The sequence below is a fragment of the Nipponia nippon genome, unplaced genomic scaffold (assembly GCF_047370975.1).
Source record: "Nipponia nippon isolate SJK-2023a ecotype South Korea unplaced genomic scaffold, ASM4737097v1 scaffold_29, whole genome shotgun sequence".
NCBI classification, from domain to species: Eukaryota; Metazoa; Chordata; class Aves; order Pelecaniformes; family Threskiornithidae; genus Nipponia; species Nipponia nippon.
Genome location: NW_028262346.1, coordinates 3,580,608 through 3,592,069, shown reverse-complemented (window position 1 = coordinate 3,592,069; position 11,462 = coordinate 3,580,608). Strand labels below are relative to the sequence as shown.

Genomic DNA, 11,462 nt, shown 5'->3' with positions numbered 1-11,462 from the left:
ACGAAACTAGAATATTAAGAGTTGCCTTCCTCACATTTCATTTTTATAGTTTCTTTTTCGTGGTTTTTTTTTTCCCCACTGTCAACATATACTTTTGAAAAAAAAACCAAAAACCACAAACCAAAAACACCCCAATGCTCTCCCCACCACCCCCCTTGAAAAATTCTCCTCTTCTGCCCCTGTGAAAACAAGGGAAATAAATAGATAGGACAATCCAGAAAGATTTTGTGGTATGTTGAAATAAAGAATCAAAACCAAACAAAAGCACAGACAGAAGGAAAGGGGGGTGGGAGGAAGCAAGCATGATAAATTACTGATTAGTAAATGGAATTCTTTCAATCAGGAGCTTTAAAAAAAGAAGAGGGGGAAAAAAAAGAATGAACTTGCTTCTTTCCTTGATTCTAGCTTGTTGCAAGATCAAAGAGATTTATGACCTGTGTCTCTTCGAGTCTGATGCCAGAAAATAACATGTTGTCATTAATAGTCATTTTCCCATCAAAATAGGGCTTTTATGCCAACAATGTGCAAAGCTTTTATAAAGCTGATTGTTGACAAATTTTTCAGTAAGTTTTAGTGCAATGAATGGCACATGGAAAAAACTAAAAGGGTGGCTGATAACTTTTATACATTCTGCAGGAAAAATCAAACTTGTCTTAAAACCAAACCCCACCAGTAAAATCTTGTCACACTGTGTGAGCTTGCAAGGAGAGCAGCTCAATGTTTTTGGACGGTCTTTGGAGTAAAAATAAAAGCAGTCAATTTTTTTCTGTTTCTCCGAACTTTAGTAAAAATTCTGAAAACAGGAAATCATGAGAGAGTGAGGTTTTCTCTTGAGATTTCCTGTACATCCAGGTTTCAGATGAGTTAGTAATACAGGCAGCTGGGGACAATCTCCCATGGTATATTACTGCATAATTAGTTACAATATGGGGATTTTATGCCTCCCACTGCAGACTCCAGAGACCAGATATTGGATAGAACGGGCCATTTGTTTGTTCTGCTATACTGGTCCTTGTTACCAAATAGCCATTCTCACTCTATTTAGATAGCGTCTTCTAATCCTAAATAAAAAAGTGATCTGCAACTATTAAATCAACACACATAAAAATATTTTCAGTCACAGAGGAATATAAAAGAGGGAGGCAATGTATACGGGTTTGAGGTTGAGGTGAGGACCTGGTCTGAGTCCTACCTTCAGTGTGGTCCATGTTACAGCAGCAAATACATCTGAGAAGATTCCTGCTCCTTCCTTCCCCCAGAAACTTGTTCCCTGGTTCCACTTATTGACCTGTTTGGGTTTTTTTTCTACACTCTAATCTGGTGCTGTGAAGAGGTCTGGTCTTGTCTAGGGGAATTCCTCCCATTTGAGGAGCTCCTGTCTGTCACCACAAGAGTCAGCAGGGACCCATTTGCCATACTGGTTTAGAGTCCAGGTAATAATGCCAGGGAAGAGACGCTTGCCTATATCACCAGCTGCTGTAGGTTAGGGTAAGAAAACACTGAAATAGGAAAGTTCTACAGCACACAGTACATAACCACACGAGTTTTTACCTGGGTAGCTAAGCTGCTTACAGTTATTTCAGGTGTGTGTATGTCAACCTGCAGTAGAGACTGGGTTGTCAGAGAAGTTTGGATGGAGGCAGACTGGAGGAAACTATGACAATCTCTAGCTCCAAAGCTTGTTTTCTTTGGCTGGAAGAATGTAAGTAGCAAGACACAGCAGAGCATCCAGTAATGAACTAAGGAAAAACACTGTTATCATTCCCAGCCCTTAAGGAACTTTCTAGGACAAGACGACAAGGAAATACTTGTCTGTAGATTTGAATAAAGAGGATGTCAGAAGTATTTAAGCTAAGTGCCTTCTTTTCAGCATGTTTTTCAGCATATCTTCAGCATGGCTGACAAGAACTTGAAGGGCAGTAAAAGATTCGGACTGCACCAGTGTCCTAATTTAGAAATCGTTGCAAGTATAATAGGTTCATCATAATAATTCCTAGTGTACAACATTTTTCTACACCATCAAAAACTCCTGACTTCATCACATTCTAATTTCATCAACTGGCACAAGTGACATCAGTAAATAGCAGTGAGGAAAGATGTAGAATAACAAGCAAAGATGGTTTTTGGGATCAAATTAATGGCTGAAGCAATCAACCAAGCCCTGTGCAGCTATGGAAAGAGCAAGTGGAAAGTTTTGTGAGTGCTAACAAATACTTAGTGCCAATGAGCTCTTTTTCTTCTGCACTGCAGCAGAATTCTTTCTGCACAAACTTAATGCACCAGGATCCACCAGGAGATAAGTTTTTTGTAAGAATGATGCATCTCAATTGGCTGAGTGGTGACTGAGTATAAGGATGCTAGGATTTAAGAAATGCTGTAAGTACTTTCAAATACAGAGCCTAGATATAGCTTGATGAAGTTAAATTTATGCATCATTATACGTATCACTGGGGAAATGCTCTTGCACCTTCCTTGTGTTATAGCAACATAGCTGTGAACATATTGTCACTAGATGACAGTCCAGCCATTTTAGCTTCATAGAGCAAAGTCATTGTCCCGAACAAAGTGAAAGAAATCTTAATTTTAACTTTTTTGCTTTTCATAAATGGTTGCTGAGTTTTATTTTCAAGTCACAGTGATTGTTGTGACACTACAGAGCTTCTTTTGAAAAAAATCACTGTGCTTTAGAATTTCCACTATCCTTTTCAAAGAAAGACTACATTTTTACACCCTTAACAGTTACTTTGAGAAGATAGAGATGTATTATATAGATAATTAAATGCTACTAAAAGTTGCTGGTTTCTGTAGTTAAAAACTGTGACTGAAGTCTAATGATAGATGAACTCTTATTGAAGTATATGTTAATGTGTTCATATAAATATATGTATATGCATATATATAAATATATGTATATGCGTATATATAAAAATATATATATGCATAACTTACAATACCTCCAATTGTAGTCATGGACATACAGCTGAGTGCATTTTTTCAAATAGAAGCAGGGTTAGAAGAGCTCACATAATAGAAGCAGGTAGTTGACTTATATTTGTTGTGATTTAGGAACAGAAGACACTGAAGAGATTGCACATATATTAATTTGTAAGGTGAAATAGTGAGATGCAGAATCCTCTCTAATATTTCTGATACAGAAGTGAGATCAGTCCAACAGTTCAGACATATATTTTATAAGAGGAACGAATAGATGAGTGTTCTTATAATATTCAAAAGCCTTCATATAGCACTTCTTATGCATAGAGTTAAAGTGTTCTAAAGTAAAAATATAGGCCATCATCTCAATATTATAGCTGGGCAAACCAAGGCTCAGGGAATGAGGATGTGTGTACAAGAAGTGATTTAGCCAGTATTGTACAGGAGAGCCCTATTTGAGTCAAAGCTGGAACTCAGCTATCCTATCTGATTTCTATCAATCAATCAGATTTATATTCACTGACCAACATGCAGGGAGAGAACAGTAAGTCCTTTTCTTGTTTGTTTTTATTTTTTGTTTGTGTCACGGTTTCTGGGATTTATTCCATAATAGATCAATTTATTTTGCAATGCATTTTTTAATTTTTATTTTTATTTTAAATTGGTGACTTCTTTTTGCAAATGTAGCATAAAACTACACAGATATTGTTTTGTCCATCCATCTGTCTAAGCCTCAGGGCCCGATTGTCATTTTCACTGAGACTACTTTATACTGCTCTAACCATGTCAATGAACCTTACAGTCATGGCCATAAATGTAATTTACACCTACTTGAGAGCTCCTATGCCTTGCCAGAAAGATGTATCTTATGAAGAAAAAGGCTCTAATACATTCTGAAATCTAAATGTTGATCTCTCTTATAGGAGCATTACTTGTATATTCAGCCGCACGATCCAGATGATATAGGCAACATGTTCTCTTTGTGATGTTCCTGATAGGAATACTATAAAGCATCTCCTACTTCTAATCCAAAAAATTATAGTGGTCATTTATGCTAGTTTATAAGACAGTAACAACAACGGAAAAGCAGGGGAGAAAAAATAAAAATCAACATCTGCAATGCCTGGAAAACACTCTATCCTCATTAACATTTGTGACTGTGACAATGAAGTAGAAATACAACCAAACAATTAAAATCAGCTCCATGACAAGATGCCATGACAAATTCTAATCAGTAACTTGACATGAGCTGGAGTTATAAGTCTACAACATCTTACTTTCCAGCACACTTGGTTCCAAAGGGAAGCCTACCATGGACTAGCCAAGGTATAGCTATGCCCACCCATCACTCTGAGAAGGCTGTTAGATCAAGACATATTGCTGATCTAAAGGACCATGTGAAGTCTACCTTCACTTATCCGCTGGAGTCATTCAGGTTCTTTATTAGGCGCTAGATGTGAGCAACTTCCCTCCATTCAAATTTGCTGACCAACTCTACTATCAGAATCAATAACCATAGCATTCATCCACAATGTTTGATATTTTCAAACTGAAAACCAAAAACTGTAAAAAATATTTTACGAAACAAAGATAAAGAAGACTTTTCTAGACTTCTGGTGTCTACACGCACAAAGAAGAAATAAACCTACAGAGAAGTATTATAACTGCCATCTTGTAACAGATGTGTTTGTCTCATCCAGTAACCTATCTCCAGCTCTGGTCAATAGAAACAGGTACAAAATATTCTCTCCTAGTTACCTACTAAAAAAAAAAAAATTACCTACAAATCTATACTAACAGTCAGACTACGAAATTAAATATTTCTTTAAAGATATTTTACTGAGATTTTCTTTTCATGTCCATAGACTTTTCTTAATCCTTCTTGATATTTATGTTATCTTTTGGCTCAGTAATGAAGGGAATGAGACACGGACTCCGCATATGAGTTCAGGCAAAGACAAGCGAAGACCCTTTATTTTTACAATCTATCCCTTTTATAATATGATCTAGTGTTCACGAGCAAGCAAAACTTATTTCATTGGTTATTGTCTTACGTTCACATGTCTCTTCCGCGCTGCTTATTGGTTCTTCAAGTTGGCGCACGCGACTTTTCTCTTTCAGAAACGTATCTAATCACATCCTTATTTTGCTGCCCCTAAGTTTTTGCAAACTTGTTTGTAACAAGCCTCAAGGGCACAGCTGCATCTCGTCAAAGTCAAACACAGCCTCATTTATTCCCACAATTCCCCCTTTTTGTTTTTCTACCACAAAGGCTTGTTTACTTATTACAGTAATTAAAAAAAAGATCACAAATCCACAACACCGTTTACAGATGGGACAAAGAGACACTCCTGGTCTCCAACGATGGACACAAACTGCTCTCACGTTCACGTGGGGATCATTTCCCATCAGTCTTCTCGGAGTTCAGTGTCTTCTGCTGCTCGTTCCTGTTATCCGATGCAAGGGCCGGTCTTACGCACCTTGCAGGTACCCACTTAGGTCCTACATCTGTTGAGACACAAGCATACCCTCGACCCCAAATTAGTAGCCGATATGGCCCTTCCCAACACCCAGTATTTAAATTTTTCATCATTACCATCGCCTTCTCCTGTGATATATGTGCCATTCCCGACTCCATAGCTTTAAAATGTTTGACTATGGGTGTGACATCTTCATGTTGAAAAGGCAGCGATAAATGGTTTAGTACATATATAGCTTTTCCTAATCTCTTTTGGGGAGATTCCTGAGCTTCCCCCTCTTTTTGTTTTTGCAATAGAGTTTTTAAGGTTCTGTGTGCACGTTCTATAATAGCTTGCCCTGTGGGGGAATGGGGTATCCCTGTCTTATGAGTGATACCCCATGTGTGGAAAAATTTTTGTGTCGCATGGCTGACATATGCAGGGCCATTATCTGTTTTTATTTCTTTTGGAATACCAAGCGCTGCAAAGGCAGCTCGGAAGTGGCTTTGTACGTGCCGGCTAGTTTCACCTGTCATTGCAGTGGCCCAGATTGCATGGGAGTAGGTATCTATGGAAACGTGAACGTATCTCTGCCGACCAAAGTCGGGTACATGAGTCACGTCAGTTTGCCAGAGCTGAAGGGAGGACAGTCCCCTAGGGTTTGTCGCAAACAATGGGTGGGATGGTTGTTGTTGACAGTCTGGACGTGTTTGCACAACAAGTTTTGCATCCCCCATAGAGATTGCAAATTGTTTCACAAGAGCTTTGGCAGATTGGTGGAAAAATTGATGCGATAATTGAGCTTGAGAAAGTGTGTTTGGTACTGGGGTATGTAATGCAATGTTCGTTAGGTAATCGGCTCGTGCATTTCCTTCTGTAAAGAACCCGGGTAAGTTTGTATGGCTTCTAATGTGGATTACACAATAGGGATGTTTTCGTTGTTCTATTAAGAATAATAGCTCCTTAAACTTCAAAAGCAAGGCTTCTTTCAGTATATGTTTTAGTTGTGCCCTTTCAATGCATTGCACAATTCCTACAGCATATAGTGAGTCTGATACAATATTTAGTGGAGTTAGAGGCCATTCTCTAAAAGCCATGGTAATGGCGTGCAACTCGACTAATTGAGGTGAACCCTCAATTTGTTCTATTTTGTGTTGCCATTGACCTTCTTTTTGCCATGTGATGACTGCTTTTCCTGTTAGGATGCAGTGGGATAGTAAAGAAGCAGTCTTTTAAGTCTACTGTGATTATGTCCCAATTTCGGGGTATCATTGTTGGCGAGGGCAAGCCAGGTTGGAGCGCTCCCATTTCTTCCATAGCTTCGTTTATTTATCTCAAGTCATGTAGCAGTCGCCATTTTCCACTCTTCTTTTTTATAACAAATACAGGAGAATTCCAGGGGCTGGTTGTAGGAGTGATATGTCCTTGTTGAACTTGTTCTTTGACCAGTTCTTGAAGGGCAGCGACCTTTTCTTTGGGGAGTGGCCATTGATCTATCCAAATGGGTGTTTCTTTTTTCCAAATAAGTTTCATTGTCAGTCGCTCATCAACGGCCGCTACTGAAAATTTTCAGGGCAATTTAAGGTGAAGCCACATTGGGACATTACGTCTCGCCCCAACAGGCTCATGGGCAAATTTGTCACATATGGCCGTACGGTAAATGTAGAACCTTCTTGGGTATTGATATTGAGCAGGTGGGTACTTTGAAAGGTTTGAGAAAGGCCACCGACTCCAATCCAGCCCTCTGTGGGGGTGGCTAACGGCCAACTACGTGGCCAGTCCTTAAGAGCTAAGACAGTAACATCGGCTCCAGTATCCATTAAGACTGATAGCTGGGTACAAGAAGGAGTTGCGCGTGGGTTGCGTAACGTAACTGTAAGTGTCGGTCTTGTAGTGGCGATGTCTGTGGCCCAAAAAATCGCAGGAGGCCCTGTTGATCCGAATCCTGCGTTGTGCCACGTGTGATTTTCAGCTCGCGGAACTGTAGCTTTAAACAGGATTAGTTGAGCAATTCTGGTTCCCTTAGGTATAAATACTGGGGGAGGAGAAGTCCAAACCATTGCTTGAATTTGCCCCTCATAGTCGGCATCAATTACTCCAGGCAAAACAAAACAGCCTGTTAAGGTGGTGCTTGATCTACCTAATAATAGTGCACTATATCCTTGTCCAATGGGTCCTTTCATGTTTAGCGGGGTTTTTTGCACATGGGATCCTACTGTGGCGACATCCAGTCCGGCACTCCCTCTGGTCTGGGTGGCGAGGGTGCCCACGGGGACGATGTCTGTGAAGTTGCCATCACTGTTGCAGAAACCAGCCTCTCGGCCAGCATTGCCCTTGGCCGGAAACCTGGCGTTGGCCGTCCTTTCGGTCCGAGAGGCGGTGGAGCTTGTGTCATCGCACGGCTCCGCCCCGTGCTCTGCCTCCCGTTTCCCTGCCGTGCTGGCAGGGGTTGTCCTTCCGCATTATATTTCGAGGGGCACTGGTTAGCCCAGTGCCACCCTTTTCCACATCGTGGACATAGGGTAGGAGGATTGGGAGCGGCACTTCGGCTGGCCCGCTGTGGGCAATCAGCAGCTAGGTGTCCGGTGGCATGACACCGATAGCATCGCCGTTCCCCGTCAGCACCCTTCCCAATGTTGAGGGCTGCAGCAAACGCTCCTGCCAACGCGGCAGTATGATGTTCAATAGATCCAACTCTATTACAAGCCTCTATCATCTGCACCAGTGTGGCATTTACAGGTAGCGCCTGCAGTAATTTTTTACAATCTGTATTTGCATTTTCCACTGCTAGCTTTAGTATTAGGGCTGCTTTTGCCTCACGATTTTCGATTTGTTTATCCAATGCATCTCTTAACCTATCAATGAATTGCATATATGGTTCTTGGGTCCCCTGCCGAATACTAGTAAACAATTGCTCTGGCTTTCCCACTTCGGGCAGCCGCAACATCGCCTGAAGAGCTAACGCCGCGGATTGTCGAAGGATATTTGGGTCTAATCTAGCCTGTAACCGGGGATCCAGCAAAGGGTCAGTACCCATCAGCTGGGGTATCCCTGCTCCGGCAAGGGGATCTCCATCCTGTCGCGCTAGATTGTTCAGGGCGGCTACCTCACAGCGTTCCCTCCATTTTTGCTCCCAGAGTAATCGCTGGGTCGGTGTTAAGATCATTGCAGCCACTTGTCGTGAGTCAAATGGCATTAATAACTGTCCCGTCATAACATTTTCCAACAGTGATTGAGAAAACGGCGCGTTTAAACCGTACACGCTGACGGTTTTCCTTAATTCCTTAATCAGATCCCATTGAAAGGGGATCCATTTGTTTGGTCTATTATCTTGTACCCGCACCGGAAACGCGAACCCCGCGGTTTCTCCATCTTTCAGTGCTTCCCTACGGAGCTGCTCCCACCGATCCCGGGGGTCGAAGGCTCGCTCAGGCTGTGGTACAGCCTGCAGCGCGGGCGGCTGCATCGGACACGGGGGACAGGATGGAGTGGGTTTCATTGGAATGGAACTTGGGGGAGGCGGTCTGAGTCCTGTTCCCTTGTTTGTTTCACCCAAGTTCTCATTCTTTTCATTTTCCCCAAGTCTATAAGAGCTTCCTTATCTTGGGGCTTGCTTTCACTCAGTTCATCATTCCCTATCTGCGCCGCTTGAGCGACTGTGTTTTGTACCTTTTTTTCAGCTTGCCATGAGCGCAAGGTCTCAGTCACTAATTGCCAAGTGGTCATGACTTCGGTGGTGGTGGTGTCCCCTCTGGACGACACCTCCCAAATCGTCTCCCCTGCCTGTTCCCAAGTTTTCACATCAAATACTGCAGAGACTGTAGAGGGAGCCCCTTGCTTTTGCAAGAACTTCAGTAATAATTTTATTTTATATGTGTCATACTTCACTCCTCGTTTCGCTAATAGCTGCGTTAAAAGTTTAACTATAGCTTCTTCTTCAGCTGATATGTTAGCTCCCATGATTACTGCCCAGCTGCTCACCTGTTTCTTAAGGTGATGTCCCGGGATTAAAGCCGCGGTCCTGCCGTCAACTTGAGTCGTTCAGCTGGGTTCCCTCCGGACACTACTTGCAGCGCTGCCTCCTCTGGATCACGTCGGGGTCACCATTTGAAGGGAATGAGACACGGACTCCGCATATGAGTTCAGGCAAAGACAAGCGAAGACCCTTTATTTTTACAATCTATCCCTTTTATAATATGATCTAGTGTTCACGAGCAAGCAAAACTTATTTCATTGGTTATTGTCTTACGTTCACATGTCTCTTCCGCGCTGCTTATTGGTTCTTCAAGTTGGCGCATGCGACTTTTCTCTTTCAGAAATGTATCTAATGACATCCTTATTTTGCTGCCTCTAAGTTTTTGCGAACTTGTTTGTAACAAGCCTCAAGGGCACAGCTGCATCTCGTCAAAGTCAAACACAGCCTCATTTATTCCCACACAGTAATATCCTGTGTTGAGGAGTTCCACTTTCCATTTATGAATAATGTTTTCATGTCGATTAGTCAATAATGTGCTGGCTTTCAGATTCAATGAATATTTGCTGCTTCTTTTAGGTGGTCTACTCTCTCTGCCAGCCAGAATGAGACATATTTTTATTGGCCGAGGCCAATTGTATGAGGTTCAACAAGGCTAAGTGCCGGGTCCTGCACTTGGGTCACAACAGTCCCATGCAATGCTACAGGCTTGGGGAGGAGTGGCTGGAGACCTGCCTGGCAGAAAAGGACCTGGGGGTGCTGATCAACAGCCGGCTGAATAAGAGCCAGCAGCGTGCTCAGGTGGCCAAGAAGGCCAATAGCATCCTGGCTTGCATCAGAAATAGTGTGGCCAGCAGGACTAGGGAAGTGATCGTCCCCTTGTACTCGGCACTGGTGAGGCCACACCTTGAATACTGTGTTCAGTTTTGAGCCCCTCACTGCAAGAAGGACATGGAGGTGCTGGAGAGTGTCCAAAGAAGGGCAATGAAGTTGGTGAAGGGTCTGGAGCACAAGTCTTATGAGGAGCGGCTGAGGGAGCTGGGGTTGTTTAGTTTGGAGAAGAGGAGGCTGAGGGGAGACCTTATTGCTCTCTACAACTACCTGAAAGGAGGTTGTAGTGAGGTGGGGGTTGGTCTCTTCTCCCAAGTAGCAAGTAGCAGGACAAGAGGAAATGGCCTCAAGTTGCGCCAGGGGAGGTTTAGGTTGGATATCAGGAAAAACTTCTTCACTGAAAGGGTAGTCAGGCATTGGAACAGGCTGCCCAGGGAAGTGGTTGAGTCCCCATCCCTAGAGGTATTATAAAGACATTTAGCCGTGGCACTTAGGGACATGGTTTAGTGGTGGACTTGGCAGTGCTAGGTCAACAGTTGGACTTGATGATCTTAAAGGTCTTTTCCAACCTAAACAATTATATGATTCTATGAAGCTAGGATTCCTCTGTTGCTATCAAACTTTCCCCTTTCCTACAGAAAGTGGTTTATCCTTTTCTTAGATATGTCAGCGGAAAGGCAAAGATTTTGGCAAGGAACTTGAAGTGTCTTTCCCAAACACCAAGTCCTCTGTTAAAACCATGAGTTTAGGCAAACTTATCCAATGAGCATCCAAGTTAGGTGCAGGTCTTACCTCCTTATTTTATTCTCACATAGCAGAAATTAACAGAAATCTGTCAGTCTACTTCTTGTATCCTCTAAAATATGCCCATAACTTTATTTTCTGGTCTGTTAATATTAACTGTTTCAGCTCAAAGACCTGCTTGGAAATGTTAGTCACAGTTGAGAGTTCCTTGTCTGCCACTCAAACTAGGATATCATTAGCTCTCTACAGAAATCTTCCCGGTGGGGACAGTGTTGCAATGCAAACAGCAGCTTGGACTCGAAGCCAAGCCTGAATTCCCAGCTTTTTCATTATCAGTGTCATATATTGTCTGACCCTGGGCAAGGCACTTAATTTTTCCTTCTGAACCTGTAAAACATGGTAATAATAACACCTTTCCTCTAGCTCATTTGTTTGAAACCAGAGTCATGTAATGGGCTCCGTGTTGGAAACAACCTACTGTAAGTTAATTGCAAGATCACAGCTATAGACTGTAAAATCCT

At 42.3% G+C, this 11,462-nt stretch overlaps 1 protein-coding gene across 1 annotated transcript; it reads right to left on the bottom strand.

Annotated features, from left to right (window-relative positions):
* Positions 1-7,605: 7,605 nt before the first annotated feature.
* LOC148054947 (endogenous retrovirus group K member 6 Gag polyprotein-like) lies at positions 7,606-8,859 on the bottom strand. Its single transcript, XM_087763646.1, has one exon. It carries the CDS (start codon positions 8,857-8,859, stop codon positions 7,606-7,608), a length of 1,254 nt encoding a protein of 417 aa, XP_087619772.1.
* Positions 8,860-11,462: the final 2,603 nt, after the last annotated feature.